The following is a 16,151-nucleotide window of genomic DNA, read 5'->3' as shown; positions in this document are numbered from 1 at the left end:
TGGACTTCAACTTCCAGAATTCCCCAATCATACAGGCTGGGGAATTCTGGGAGTTGAAGTCCACCGACCTTAAAGTAGCAGAGGTTGAGAGGCTGAAGTTGAGAGACTGATCTAAACCTTGCCCTTCTATAAAGCTATAGAACAGTGTTTCTCAACCTTGGAAGCTTGAAGATGGGTGGACTTCAACTCCCAGAATCCCCCAGCCAGCGCTGCTGGCTGGGGGAATTCTGGGAGTTGAAGTCCACCCATCTTCAAGCTACCAAGGTTGAGAAACACTGCTATAGAAGCTTTATATGTGTCTTCTGCGATAGAGTTGAGAATTCCATGAATTTTGAGTTAAATCCCCATCAATGAAACCTGACATTCGTCTGCCACCGTTTCATTTGTCGCAGGAGTCTTTGAGACCCAAATGCTTTAACATCTTGGAATATCCCATCCATTTGAACTGGATGGTTCCAAGGTCTCCTGCCAGAGGGATAGAAGAAGACCTCTGAATTAGAAGGCCTCTTAAGGTATCTTCCAGCCCTGTCATTCTATGGTCTATACCTGTTTCCTGTTTTCATTCTCCATGCCGTTGGCCACACTGAAACACTCAGGCTTTTGACTTGAGGTTGGCCCTTGATCCCCATTAAGCACTAGGCAGAATCAGGTGGATCTATAGTATGGGAAGGTCCACCCCAGGGAAGGATCCCCTGCTGTGATGGCATCCCAGGACCAGGAATTAGTTCCTTTGTAAAGCTGTTAAGAATTTTCATCCAGCCCTGCTTTTTGAAGTAGTGTGTTTATTTATTGATTGATTGATTTGATTGATTGATTGATTGGTTGATTGATTGATTGATTGGTTCGATTTATATGCCGCCCATTCTCCGGAGACTCAAGGCGGCTTACAATTCATTAAGCAATAGCCTTCATACTTTTGTATATACCTGCTTAGTAGGGCTTTCGGGCCCCTCTAAGCGGTGTTCTTTTTTATACAAAGTCAGCTTATTGCCCCCACAAACCGGGTCCTCATTTTACCTACCTCGGAAGGATGGAAGGCTGAGTCAACCTTGAGTCTGGTGAGATTTGAACTTGAAGTAATTGAAGGCAGCTGGTGCTACTTAACAGCACTTTAGTCTGCTGCACCACCAAGGCTCTTGTCATACAAGTGAGGCTCAAAATAGACTTACATACCCATGTAGTAGGGCTGTATTACTATTAGCCTTCTTACCTTTTCTACTATCGTCTCCTGTTGGTATCTTATGATTATAATATTTTGTTGTTGTTTGCGTACACTGAGAGTTTATGCACTAGAGATAAATTCCTTGTATGTCCAATCACATTTGGCCAATAAAGAATATTCTGTTCTGTTCTTTGTTCCTTTTTCTGTTCTGTTCTGTTCTATTCTATTCTATTCTATTCTATTCTATTCTATTCTATTCTATTCTATTCTATTCTATTCTCTACATAGACACACACGTACACAGGGGTGGGGGGAGAAAAAGGGAGAGAGATAATTTACTTTTCATGCAGGATCAAAAAACTAAGAATCCTGCTAGGGAATGGAGGGACTTTTCTCTTGAAGAAACTTAGGGTTTTCCCCCCCTTTGCAGTTCGGATCTTTCCGGCTTCTACCCATCTCTGGAAGTGCTGGTTATACTTTCTCTTCGTCTTGTTTTGCGAGCGAGTTGTCTTTTGCACCTTTCTGTCTCAATAATCCATGCAAGACCATTTATGACGACTTAAGGGCATTTAGGCGAATAAATTCTATTACCAGATGGGGAATTTTCCCCCCTCAATGAAATGTTTAGGGGCAGAGTATCAGAAACTCGGACCTTAACGGTTACATATTTTAAGGTATCCCAGTCTGCTGAAATGGATTGAATTTAGATTACTTTTTGATACCATTGTCTCTGAGAGCTAAATGGAACTTCGGAAGCATATATCCAATGATAAAAACAGATGTAGCTCCTGGCAGTTGCCTTCAAAATCTTCCGGTAAGCCTTTTGAAGCATTTGTTTGGCAACTGCTGAAAACAAGCTGTTGTGCTAGCTAGAAAGGTAATTTGTTTTCCTATAATTAATTTTCAGTTGTCAGATTTCATTCTCTGATCTTCCCCCAAAGCCAGAAATTGAATGGTGTGTCTAAAATGCCTCCTATCATGTTTGCCCAAAATGTGTACATGGGATACCAGTTTTCCAGGTTTCTAGAGGAATTTGAGACCCATTTGCAAGATTCCAGAGGCCTCAATATACAATTCGAAGGACGAAGCATTATTTTAATCTCGTTAGGAAGCCACGCTAGAACAGCAGCACATCAAACCGGCACTTATTAAGCAGCACTTGGTATCGATTTTCTGACAAACTCTCCTGCTGACAATTGATCTTCTTTTCTTTTTAATACCAAGATCGTTTCTATGCAATTAGCTTAATTTCAAAATCTTTCTGGATGGGACTATCCAAAAGTGTTAAACAGAAAACATTTTATAGGAATCTCGCAATCGCTTTGAAGTATTTATTTTATATCTTACTCACACATTCCCAGAGAAACAGACTTCAGCCATCCAGCCAGCAGCGTGCTTGCAAAAACCCTCCGCGCATTCCATCGGAAAGGGCCCAGCAAAAACCCTGCTTGTATTGTGCAATCCAGATGTCACAGTAATTGCAAATTAAAATGCCTTAATGCGAAAGGGAGAGCAAGAGAGAGAATATGTGTGTGAAAATTCAATTAATTTTGTTTTAACGGAAAGTGTTCTAGTTTTAATTATTCTATCAGGAAAAAACAACCGAGGCTTTAAATGGAGATGATTTTAGTATTTGTGATTTTAATTGTCCCGGTTTTAGCTTTGGTTTTGTCTTGTATTTGCCATGTTTTTATATGAGCTGTTTTGAGCACTATGTGAATAGAAAGGTGGGTGAGATAATACAAATAAAAACAAAGACATTTGCTCATTATTTTAGTAAATATAGATCGGTATGCATCCTGAATTGTGCAGTAAAATTGCATGTCAATTTATTACAACAATCCCCATTAATAAACACTCAATTTATTTGATTGTTGTCATACTATCATTTTAAGAGCTAGTTCTATTAATTGCTTTTCATTACGGCATTCCTCAGTTTTCACCAGATCTTGCTCTCAGAGAAATAATAGCAAACAAGATGGTTAAAAAATTTGAATTTTATTCAAATTGTGCAACCTTACTGCACAATTCAGTATACCGATCTAAAATTCATTTGAATTTTAACTGCATTTGAATTTAGGATGCTATATTTCTCCTCTTTCTCATCATCATCATCATCATCATCATCATCATTATTATTATTGAGAGATGCAATTCTTGTTCCTAATTATTTAAAAGCCAAATTAGGGTTCTAGTAACATGTTCAAAAAAAATCCCATACTTTATCGGAAAGTGTGGCTGTGTAGCTTATTCAGAATTAGTCTAGTATATAATTTTTTTCAAATTTCAATTATTCAGAACGCAGTGTAAGTGGATTGCACTGTTTTTCTTCTTTTTTGATCAATGAATTGGTCTTGCACTGGTTGAAAGTTGAGCTCAGTAGTTCTTAGGTTAGGTTTCATTTTTAGTTTTATTAATTTTTCTGGAAAATTTCCCCAAATATAAGTGGTAGGTTGAATTCCCTCTCCCCAGCAAAAAGAGAAAAGAAAAAAAGAGCACAGAACCTTCTATGGATGTGATGCGTGTTAATCAGCTGGGATGTTTTCTTTCAGGGTACAAGCAGTCCCTTCGAGAGGCCGACCCAGATTTCGCTGTTCATCAGGGATCGCAGTTCGGAAGGCTGTGCGAGATCAAAGGTACAGATTCCTCCCAGCAGCTCTGCCTCTATTGTGCTTCCAAAGAAAAGAGGTGCAGTTCAATGGATTCACATTTCTGAGCCAACAGATTGTGCCCTCGTTGCCATTTTGAAGGCTTGTATAGTAGCTAAACTGCGACGGAGACGTTGAGACGTTGCAGGAACCCAGTTTAATGTATCCTAATCAGCACATCATAATTCTCCCAAAGGTATTTTTTTTATTTCAAGAGGCAAATGGATTTTCTTTGTTTTTCCTTGAAGACGTTTCACTTCTTATCCAAGAAGCTTCTTCAGTTCTGACTGAATGGCGGATGCTTCTTGGATGAGAAGCAAAACATCTTCCAGCAAAAACAAAGGAAATCCAATTGCCTTTTGAAAAAAAAGCACCTTTGGGACAACCATGACCTGGATGCCTGAGAATCTCCATAGACACATCATAATTCAGCAAGCCAAGGCTTTACATAATGTACAAACTTAGTTAATGTCTGTCAATTCCTATGCAAAAATTACTGGCAGCCTGGGGTGCCCAAAACTTCATTAAAGTGCTTTTCAATATCTATACCAGTTTTCTCAACCTTGGCAATTTTAAGATGTGTTAAGAAGCCCTGATCTACACAAAGCCATTGGATGTCATTATCAGATAATGTGGTGCTGGGTGCTGTGCTGTCCCGCTCACTCACACACACACGTAATGGTGGTTTAGCGGGTTTATTAATATTCCCCAGCATTTCCCTTCAACAAAAATTCAGAACTGTCCCAATTAAGTCCAGCCACAAGCAGACCAATGCTAGTCCACAGAGCAACGGCCAAAGAGTCCACAAGGCACTTGAAAGAGCCTGGTGGCGCAGCAGACTAATAGCCTGTTATTAACATTCAGCTGCCTACAATTACTGCAAGTTCGAATCTCTCCAGGCTCAAGGTTGACTCAGCCTTCCATCCTTTCAAAGGTAGGTGAAATGAGGACCCAGATTGTGGGGGCAATAAGCTGACTTTGTATAAATATACAAAAGCATGAAGGCTATTGCTTAACGCATTGGAAGCCGCCCTGAGTCTCCGGAGAAGGGCGGCATATAAATCAAATTTAAAAAAGAAAGGTTCCCAAACAATAAATAAACCCACCAGGCAAAATTAAACCCACAATACAAGAGGGTTCATGAGGCAAGAAAAGTCCAGAGTTCCCAAGGCACGATCCACAGTTAAAGCACAGTGCCAAACCAAAGCAAGACAGAAATCACAACAACCAGGAAACACACAGCTAAGAAATGAACACGTTGTTCTCAGCATCCTGTCCATCTGTCTGCAGTGCTAAATAGCCAGCTTCTGGTGCAGCCCATCAAGAGGGGCGAGGCTGCCTCCTCATGAGTAATCGGGCTGACCTTCTCTGCGCCTGCCTTTTCTCTGCCCTACGTGTTCTGGGATCAGGTGCAGGAGGCAGTTCCTCTTCCTCATCCCTGACTGGCTGCGGCTGCATAATTTCCCCACCTGAAGCCTCAGGGCTGTCCTGCTGCAGCTTGTTTGAGCCAAATCCCTCTCAGATGTCTGCTTGGAGCCATTGACCAACTCCCCTCCTGACATGTGTGGGACTGGCTCATCTTCCTCTGAGCTGACATCTGGAGATGTATCTGGGGAAGTCATCACAGGTGCCAAGTGGATGACATCCAGCTCTACTTCTCTTTTCCATCTTCTTCAAGCGGGTCAACCTTGGGTGGGCCCAACATGGAGCAGACTGAAGTTGGGATGAAACGTAAGTAGCTAGATCTGAATGTGGGCCAGTCCGAAGGTGTGCATGATTTACCTTTTTGTCAGCGGTGCATGATTTACCATCTTCATAGAAAGAGTTTTGCTGGCTTTTCTGATCCATGTCTCCCAAAGGGGTTGCACTGATGAAGTTACCTAGCTTGGTAATGAAACGTCTTCAAGAAAATCACCAAGCTCAGAGAACACCAGGGACTCCACAAATAGGTTTGTGGTACTGGGCATTATGCAGGCAAGAGCAAACCCAGAAGTGCAATGGATCCAGAACCCAGCACTCAGGGTGTCTTTAGATGCTCCCCATTGGCAACATGAGAGATCTCTCCATTGCTCCCAAACAAAATTCAAAGGGCTTGTTTCAACTACATGACTTGAATCCCGCCTGCCTAAAGAATATGATTTCCTGTTTTGCACCAACCAACAATTCCCTTCCCCCTCTATCGAATGCTGCCTAGGAAGGGGGCATGGCTAGAAGTAATTGAGGTTCAATAGCCACACTATACAGTGGTACCTTGATACTCAATTGCTTTGAAACTCATCAAATTTGGTACTCAATGCATTTTGACATGAAAATTTTGTCCCAGTAGTCAACACACATCCTAGAACTTGTCGGTGTTGGCTGCCTTGTGACTCACTACATCATTCTTTAGTGGGGGTGGGGGGAGAATTCGTTTGATACTCATCATTTTTGGTACTCATCACACACCCCCATACCCCCAGAATCAATTAACAATGACTACTAAGATACCATTGTATTGTCATCTCTCTCCACTGAGAATATAGTCCTTGGCTGATTTTAAGAGAAACCTCCAAGCCTACAGTATTTGTTTAAGTTAAAAAAAAATGCACTTTTTATGAATTGCTATGATGGGTGCGTTTGGTTTTATGTTTGCTTTTATAATTATTCGTTATTTTATCGTTTTGTCTGATGATGTTTTAATTAAAAGTTGCGGTTTATTGCTATTTTGTGTTGGGTTTTAAACCATCACAGGCTGCTCTGCCAGGTGTGTGCGAACTTAAATAGTTCTTTTGATCATTTATTCCTGTTTTGTAAACTTTCCTATTTAGTTAGGAAGAGACTGGTCAGCCATTTGTCCAGAATGGGACAGGGTCTCCTGCTTGAGCAAAGGGTTGGACTAGAAGACCTCCATGGTTCCTTCCAGACCTATGGTTCTAGATTCTATCGTTGAAATGTATTTTGAAAGCTTTAAAGTTTTAAACTTAAGCTGAAAATTAAATATAGGTATCGAAGACATATGAGTGCCGTTGTAGGTCTTCTGGCTTGTTTATTGCATTATTAAACTTTACTAAATAAATAAATAACTAATCCATAGGTATATGCATGTAAATCATGCATAATTTGCCTCTTAGTGGCTCTTGATAAATTGGCTCATATTTGGTCTTCGTTTTGAAAAAGAATTCTGTCAAAAAGCTTGCGATTGGATTTCTTAGCAAGTTTCACAACTCTGCAGGAGATGGGTGGCGGGTATGGGATGCGTTGCGTATTGATGTGAGGTCGTGTACTTTGGGGGCCGAATATAGTTTCCAGGTGGCGCTGTTGGCCATTTAACATGGTGCTCAGTACAAACCCTGGTTTATCTTCACGGGCACGTTTGAGAGGGAGACACGGGGTTTTCCTGGCAAGGATGATAGGGAGGTTTTTATGAATGAGTGCAATGAACTTCCACTTGGAACTTGGAAAGAAGCATGAAGGGAGGTGTGAGATTGTGATTGCAAAGGGGTTGTATTGTCAGAATCTGACCTATGAATCATTACCCAGCAAGTTTCCCGGGAAGGACGCAGGGCAGTCGATCTACGTCTCTCTAAAACAGGGCTGGAGAGCTATGGTCTTTTTATGACTTGTGGACTTCAACTCCCAGAATTCCTGAGCCAGCCATTCTGGCTGGCTCAGGAATTCTGGGAGTTGAAGTCCACAAGTCATAAAAAGGCCATAGTTCCCCATCTCTGACCTAAAGGGAGGCTCCTAAAGGGAGCCTGGATAGCTCTGCAGACAAAGACACTGTAATTTAACACCAGCTGTCTGCAATTAAAGTAAGTTCGAATCTCCCCAGGCTCAAGGTTGACTCAGCCTTCCATCCTTTCTAAGGTAGGTAAATTGAGGACCCAGATTGTGGAGGCAATAAGCTGACTTTGTATAAATATACAAAAGTATGAAGGCTATTGCTTAACGCATTGTAAACCGCCCTGAGTCTCCGGAGAAGGGTGGCATATAAATCAAATTTTAAAAAAAAGGGGGGGAATCAACATAAAATTGTTGATTTTTGTTGTTGTTTTTTCCCCTTCGCTCCTTTAACAGAAGAGCAAAAAATATTAATTTGTTAGTGGCCAAGATTGCTGGCTACCCAGAATGACACACTCTACATGATCCATGTATATTTCAGCATCATTATTATTTCATAAATGCCATTTGCACAAAAAAATGTATCCTCAAAATTTATGGGAGCCTAAAATAATAACTTAATTGCCTTTATATATTATGAAGGCACTAATGTTGTTTTGTCCTCGGTGTAACTCTTCTCTATTGTGGTGTTTATTTAAGGGAAGATTTGTTACTTCTGAATGAGTTGGAAAGTTATGGGCAGCATGGAATCATCACACGTGGCAAGCAGGCAGCTACTCAGACTACAGAACAGGTTCAGAGACGAGGTCTCCAGTCCGTGATTCTCGAAGGAGCATCATTTCTGCTGTAGAAAATATCCCAAAGGTGCTTTTTCAGGAGGCAACTGGACTTCCTTGTTTTTCTTTTGAAGACATTTCGCTTCTCATCCAAGAAGTTTCTTCAGCTCTGACTAGATGATGGGGAATGGAAGCTTCTTGGATGAAAAGTGAAACGTCTTCAAAAGAAAAAACAAGGAAGTCCAGTTGCCTCCTGAAAAAAACACCTTTGGGACAACCAGGACCTGGAGGACTGAGAATCTCTACAGAATCCTAGAAAATACTTACAAGAAGACTCTTACAATTGCTCTGTCCTTACTCTATCCCACAAAATGAATGTAATGGTATATTAGCTGAAGATAATTGCAAAGCATTAATTCTGCTACCCTCAGCATTGTAATTTTGATGATTTTATATAAAGTACTGCCACCTTGGATGCTGTTTACACTTCTGTCCAGAGGAAGCTTTCAATATGATTTAGTATGTCGAAGAAAGCAGAAGAAGGGGAAAACGTGGAAAGCACAATAAACTAAGCCAGTGTTTCTCAACCTTGGCAGCTTGAAGATGCTGGCTAGGGAATTCTGGGAGTTGAAGTCCACACACCTTCAAGGTTGAGAAACACTGAACGAAGCCAAGCAAAGAATGAAAAATTCTTTTTAGTGTCCAGAATAATTTGGTACCATCAGCAAACTCCCAATTCTTCCTGGATCATTTGTTCATGGCCATTGGTCAAGTTAAATAGAAGAAAGAGAGAGAGAGAGAGAGAGAGAAGGGAGGGGGGAGAAGGAGAGGGGAGGGGAGAGTGGGAGAGGGAGAGAGAAGGAGAGAAAGATCAAGATAGAGCAATGTAAAATGATTGTTAGAATTGCTGAAGAGTCTTTGGTAAACACTGGAGATATAGGTTCATATCCCACTTCTGACACACCCCTTCTTTTAGAAGAGGTCAATAACCTATTCTCCAAAGCACCTGAAGGCAGGAGATGGAAACTAATCAAGGAGGGAACTAACCTAAAACTAAGGAGAAATTTAATGAAAGTGAGAACAATTAATCAGTGGAACAACTTGCCTCCAGAAGTTGTAGGTACTCCATCACTGGAGGCTTTTAAGAAGAGACTGGTCAGCCATTTGCCTGGAATTGTATAAGGTCTCCTGCTTGTGCAGGGGGTTAGACTAGAAGACTTCCAAGGTCCCCTCCAACTCTGTTATTCTATTATTCTGTTAAACACTAACAGATCATACCTGCGCTTGATTTCCTTTTACAGCAGCCTTGGCGGTTCTTCAAATCTCACCAGGCTCCAGGTTGACTCAGCCTTCCGTCCTTCTGAGGTCGGTAAAATGAGGACCCAGATTGTTGGGGGCAAGATGCTGAGTCTGAAAACTGTTTAGAGAGGGCTGCAAAGCATTGTGAAGCAGTACATAAGTCTAAATGCTATAGCTATAACATTTTCAACAATGCATCTGAGACAAAGATTTCTAACCTATCAGATTTGTATTCCTCCTGCTTTTTTCTTTGTTTTAAAAATGGGGTCATGTTGGCCCATTCAACAGGGTATGATTGGGTTTCAGTGGAAAACCTAGTGATTTGGGGAGTCTTCTTCTGTCCCCACCCTGCCAGAGGTATGTGGAGTGTGCTAGATGGCTGCCCCCCTGCTCTGGGATGTTTCACCTCCCTCTCACCTTGCATTTCTCAAGGCCCTACTTGATTTGAGGGGCCCAACTTGGCCATTTGTATCTGTTGTATTTTTAAGGTATTAGGCTTTTCTTTCTGTTCTTGTCTTGCTTTATTGTTTGCTGCCCAGAATCTATCTTTCTTATTTATTTATCAAATATAGAAATCACCCATCTCCTTAACTGATGAGTGGCCAAAAAATACTTTAAGACAATCAGTAAATTTATCAGCAAAGTCTAAAGGCTCATCCCCTGTCTCCATTATTTGCTTTAGCTCTCCAACTCCGCTCTTGAGAAGTTCAGGCATAGGGACAAATACCTATGGAGAACTTTTCCCACTGCTCAATAATCTTTTGATCTGCCTTTTGTTTCCTTTTGACTTCCTGCTCATCTAGCTTTCCGAAAGGACCCAGTGAGCCTTCTGTTTCGCTTGCTGCTGATGGCACTCTTAAGATAGGGCTACTCATTTTGCACCTGTACGTTCCTTTTTCTCCCCTTGGCTGGACAACACAATTGAGTTTTCTAAAGAAACCCTTCCTTCTTCCATTGCAACTGCATGGATTCATAGGCATGCATAAGAGCAGCAGCGTGCCTACCATCCCTGTCCTAATGCTTCTTCTATTTGTACCTATTTTATGTATCCAATCCATGCTTATACTTATTACCAAATATGTTCTTGACAAATAAAAAATAAATAAAAAATAAATAAAATAGTGGTGGACCCTTGGACTTTGATGACTTCTCCTTTGGTTGCCTCCCAATTTCAGTAATCTCATCTTGAAAAGAGCAGATCTCTCTGAAAGGGTGTTTAGAAGGATAGTCATCATCCCAGGGCCCTCACTTCATAACGACTATGCATTCTTGCTCTCCTTTTCTCTCCTCCCTCTCCCTCTCCCTCCCCCTCTTTCTCCCTCCCTTCTCTTTCCCTTCCTCTCCCTCTCCCCCCCCCCCCTGTAGGCTCTTATTACACTCCTGGTTATCATTTCCCAAATTCTGTTTTTAACAACTTCTTCAAATCATCTATGATGATGATGATGATGATATATTTTCTTATTCTGACACAACAATTAACCAGTGGAACAGCTTGCCTCCAGAAGTTGTGGGTGCTTCATCACTGGAGGTTTTTAAGAAGAGACTGGACAGCCCTTTGTCTGAAACGGTATAGATTCTCCTGCTTGATCTCAAAGACCTCCAGGGTCAGTTCCAACTCTGTTATTCCATTATTAAAAGTCAGTACGTAAGAGAGCCCGAAACCCTTTGCTGTTCTTCTACCTTTCTTTATTCCTTTGAGTTATCCTGGATGCTTTGGCATTAATTCCCAAAAGGGGGGAAAACTTCCTATCCTGATCTTGCAAAATACTTAATCTCGCACAAGTGCTTCATTCACCTGCCCACCTATTTTCTTACTATTGTGAAGCTTGGTCTCCAGGCCTGAGATGTTTTGTCAGTGGGTCTCCCCATCTGCTGAAGATCTTGGAATACTAAGCGGATGCAGGCTGGTTGTGAATCACGAGCACAATGAGGCAAATGCAGTTTTAAGCTACATCAACAGAAGTACAATTTCCAAATCATGGGAAGTAATCATTCCATTACAGCCTGCTTTGATCAAAGCCTACTTTAAATACTCTCTCAAATTCTGATCACCACATTTCAAGAAGGATCCAGAGTAAGTGCAGTGAGGAGTAGAAATTAGGTCCTGTGAAAAGAGAGTATATTGAGTATATTTAGTTTAAGATGAGTAGGGAAATGCTGCATATTAAGATGCTTCCAACAAAAATGGAACTGGAGGGCTTTTGGGTCGCTTACACAAGCATTTTGTGCCACAAGCATAAGGCTCATTGCTTAGGAGAAGTACTTCTAAGGAGGCATTCTAACTGCTCCATACTAGGACCTTCTTTGGGAAAAAACAGTACAAAGCAAGATTGATTGATTGATTTTAGGAGATGACTGTCTGTGCTGACTTCTAAGAGCCGGTAGCTGAGCTTTGTATAGTCCAGTGTTTCACAACCTCAGCAACTTTAAGATGGGTGGACTTCAACTCCCAGAATTCCCATCTAGCATGCTGGCTGGGGAATTCTGGGAGTTGCGGTCCAACCATCTTAAAAGTTGCTGATATTGAGAAACACCGATAGAGTCTGTTGAACTTCGTTTTCCAAACCACACACCCTTCCTGCCAAGCTACAAAGCCAGTCATTTAGCTGTGTTACCTGAGATTTTGTGCTAGCATGTTGCAGACTTCATTCTGAAAGCCAGTTGTTCTACAAGTTGTTTTGCCTTTAGTAAGCAGGATGGAACCGAGGAGTCAAAGGAACAAAAAGTTAAAATACCTACTTTCTCAGGTGATAGGATAATGGAAAACCTCAAGCAATGTTACCTTTTTGACAACGATTATCAATGTGTCGTCTTGTCATTGTTTTTTTTCTCCCGTTAAAGATCCAAATGTGGACGTCATCTATATTTGCCCCTTAGAATTAAGTGAAGAATTGCTGCGCTACTACAATAAACTCCTGGGTCTGCAGCCAGCCGTTCGGTCTGGGAACCCCGAGGACATTGGTGACCTACAGGACAGGTTCAAAATCCTCACCCCTGAAGCCATCAACAGTTTTCCTGTGAGTTTGTATCTTCTAATTACTATAGCTGGGGGGAATGCCGTAAAATTAAATTGGAAATTTTATAACTTGCAACGCTCTGGTACCCATCAGTGAAATATTATTGCAAGTGTTAAGAGCTGCACAGATTAAGTGACTAGTTAAAAGAGTGTTAGAAATAAAAGTCCAGTTGAGTTTTTCAGGCTGAAAGCTGAGCTCAGCTAGGCCTTCACTGCTGATTTCTGCCCAACGCCTGGCCCCTTTTAAGATGATGAACTTCAGAGGTTGACCACATTATGGAAAGCAAATTGCACAAAATACTGCTCACATATCCCGTGGCTGAAGTGTGCAGATAGTTCTTATTTTCTATTATATATTCTTTTATACATATACACACACACACACAATTATATATGTGTGGGGTGTGTCTGCGTGTGTGTGTGTGTACTGTGTGTGTATATACACACATTATATTTGTATGTGTGTATATGTTGTGGTCCGCCAGCAGCCTGCGGACCTGGCAGCAGAGTCGCACAGTGAGGAAGATGGGGAAGACAATGGGCCAGTCCTGGAGTCTGGGGAAGGCCCGGACGAGGGCTCTGCATCGGAGGCAGAGATGGGGCCAAGGCCATCTAGGAGCGATGCGTGAACTCCGGAGCCTCTAGAGGCGGACAGCAGAGAGGCAGAGAAACAGGAGGAGCCTGTTCCTAGTGCACGCATGGCATGCGAAGAGCTGCCAGAAGGCAAGAGCAGCTGAAGCAAAAAGGACGACTCGGGAGTAAGGCCAGAAGATGATTGGCCCCTCCCATAAGGCTTAAAAGAGCAGCAACGAGCCGTTGGGTTCTTTGTAGAAAAGCAATGTTGATTCCAGTGCTTCTTGTCAACGTCTCTTGAACTTTGTGGGGGGTTTGCCAAGAAAAGCCTTTGACAAGTTGCCAAAGACATCAAAGGTTGGTGATGAGGCCGGAGGACTGGTTATGAAGAATTTGTTTTGGACTAAGCTGAGAATGAATTAATTCTCAGCTGTTTTAATAAAATAAGTTCTTCAGGACTGAATTGTGTTTGGTAATCACTACTTCGGCCTTGGTCACAACAGTATATGTGTGTGTGTAGATAAAAATATTCTATATTATATTTTCTATTATATATTGCCTACCCTCAGGTACAAATTGTTGGATCTGATAGTAGGACAAGACGCAGTGGATGGAAGCTTGTTAAAGAAAAATCCAACCTGAAACTAAATTCAGAAATTTCCTGAATTAATCAGTAGAAAGGCTTGCCTCCAGAAGTTGTGGGTGCTCCAACACTGGAGATTTTCAAAAATAGACTGGACAACCGGTTGTCTGGAAAGGAATAAGGTCTCCTGCTTGGGCAGGGGTTGGACTAGAAGACCTCCAAATCACTTCCAGCCCTAAGATTCAATAAGACATTATTTATTTATTTAGCATATGATGAGAACATGCCAGAAGAGAAGTAAACATATATACACAGTCCACACGTAATTATAGATAAACATTCTATGGGTGTATCGGCAGTGGCCTCAAAACTGGATGTCCAGTTCAGCTGTCCAGACAGTCACCTCTGGCGTTGCTTCGTGCAGATCTTCTAGGGAACCAGAGAACGCACACTGTCATGGCCAGTCTTGCACAATGCGTTTAATAGTTGCATATCAGCATCACAATCGCAACAAGGGGAATCTTTCCATCCCCACTGATACAGGGCAGAGGCACGTCTTCCACAGTGGTGGGTTTCAAAATTTTTTACTACCAGTTCTATGGGTGTGGCTTGGTGGGCGTGGCATGGCTTGGTGGGTGTGGCTTGGTGGGCGTGGCAGGGGAAGGATACTGTAAAATCTCCATTCCGTTCCCAATCCAGGGGAAGGTTACTGCAAAATCCCCATTTCCTCCCGATCAGCTGGGACTCGGGAGGCAGATGGGGGCGGGACCAGTCAGAATTTTTACTACCGGTTCTCCAGAACTGGACAGAACCTGCTGAAACCCACCTCTGGTCTTCCAGTACCACACCTGATTCTGTTCAATTTTGGCCAGACAGAGCGAGGCAGGTCAAAACTAGGTGGTTAGGCAGAGGTTTCACTAATGGTCAGGCCACAAGGAGGCACCCTGGACCCTTCATCTCTCTGGGCCTTCTCAGGGTTTAAACCAGGGGTGGGATTCAAGTAATTTAACAACCGGTTCTCTGCCCTAATGATTTCTTCCAACAACCAGTTCACCAAACTGCTCAGAAAGTTAACAACCGGTTCTCCCGAAGTGGTACGAACTGGCTGAATCCCACCACTGGTTTAAACTGGATAGGTGCTAAGTGAATAGCTCTTTTCCATGCTGGCCTATGGGATTTCAGCCTTGTGAAGGACTTGTCTACAGCACGGGTGTCAAACTCGCCATGTCACATTGCCGTCACATGACGCTTTGCAATGTCTTTCCCTTTCATGGAGCTGGTGTGGGCGTGGCCTGTGTGTGACGCATCCAGCCTGCGGGGCCGCTAGTTTGACACCCCTGGTCTACAGTATAACATAAGTTCAGAATTTTTTCTGTGTTTTATGCTCCTTTACCCTCTCTCATTTTTATTATTGTAGCAAAATTATTGTCAGGTTTCAATGCTATCTCAAAATAAATGAACTTCCAAACTGCCAATCTTTAAGGAAATTTTCTCTTTATTCGAGCGCAGCAACCTGATCCTGACTCTTCGCGGTCAATACTGACCTTTGCCCCCCAATCCCTCCCTTTCCAATCCCCAATTCTCTGCTTCTTGTTGGCTATCTTCCAAGTCACTCTCCTGATTCCTTTTCCGTCAGTTCACAGGAATTTTTTCCCCCTCCTCATCTCCGAGGAGACCGAATCTTCAAAGGGATTTAGCAGGCAAAAGTTCAGGCTTCATCCTCCCTTTTCTATGTCAGTGCTGAGACGCTGACACCAATTTATGACTTTCCACTCCGTGCCCTTGAATTACTTTCTGTTTTTAATTGAGGGGTGCTGGATTAGTCGTAGTTTTGAACCGTCTAGACAGATTTGATTCCCCAGCCTATCAGTCCCCATCTCACAGGCTGGTTGTTGTGGGAGGAATAGAAGGAAGGAGTATTAGACACATTCGCTCCCTTGAGCTATTTATAAAAATCAGTAAGGTGAGATAAAAATAAAAAATAATATATCTGCTCTAAAGGAAGGGTTCTCTGGTCCCCTAGATTCTTTTGATCCCGCTGCAATGCAATAAATGGGGGTCCTAGGCAAATCCCATAAACACTGTTGAAGTTGGGGATCTTGCCTGTATCCCAAGGTTGCTTATTCATTTCTGTGCATGAAATATAAATCCTTTTCACTGGAAGAAGATTTCTGGGTCATTATTAAAACTATAAAATTATGATGCTGTTCTCTACAAGAACTCTGTTTGTGTTGCACTATCACAACAGGCATATCTGCCAGCTCTTAAATTTTGTGCTGTTACAAGCTTGTTTGTATAGTTTAGCCGATTCATTGTTTTTATACAGACATTGTTAAATATATGACTTGTGATACAAGCCTCTTTTTGGCCAGAAGAAAGAGGAAAATTGTGGCTCAGAACATCTGGATTGCTGAATACAGTTTATTAGCTTTGTGTTGCCCGTTTGTGTTGTCTGTTATGTAAGCAGTAAGTTTGTTACTGACCATTAGAAATG

The 16,151-nt window shown here is 42.0% G+C and overlaps 1 protein-coding gene across 7 annotated transcripts in view; it reads left to right on the top strand.

Moving 5' to 3' along the window:
- IQCH (IQ motif containing H) overlaps positions 1–16,151 on the top strand; it is a 128,152-nt gene that overhangs the window by 41,320 nt on the left and 70,681 nt on the right. For all 7 annotated transcript variants that reach the window (XR_015729730.1, XM_034435468.2, XM_034435466.2 and 4 more), the window contains 2 exons: positions 3,715–3,798; positions 12,327–12,502. Coding sequence is in view for 6 of the 7 variants with exons in the window: in XM_034435468.2 (XP_034291359.2) it covers positions 3,715–3,798; positions 12,327–12,502 (260 nt within the window). In the remaining variant the exon portion in view is untranslated. The remainder of the gene's footprint in view (positions 1–3,714; positions 3,799–12,326; positions 12,503–16,151) is intronic.

This window comes from Pantherophis guttatus, chromosome 13 (assembly GCF_059756535.1).
Source record: "Pantherophis guttatus breed Tessera chromosome 13, ASM5975653v1, whole genome shotgun sequence".
NCBI classification, from domain to species: Eukaryota; Metazoa; Chordata; class Lepidosauria; order Squamata; family Colubridae; genus Pantherophis; species Pantherophis guttatus.
This window is presented reverse-complemented; position numbering and strand designations above follow the sequence as displayed.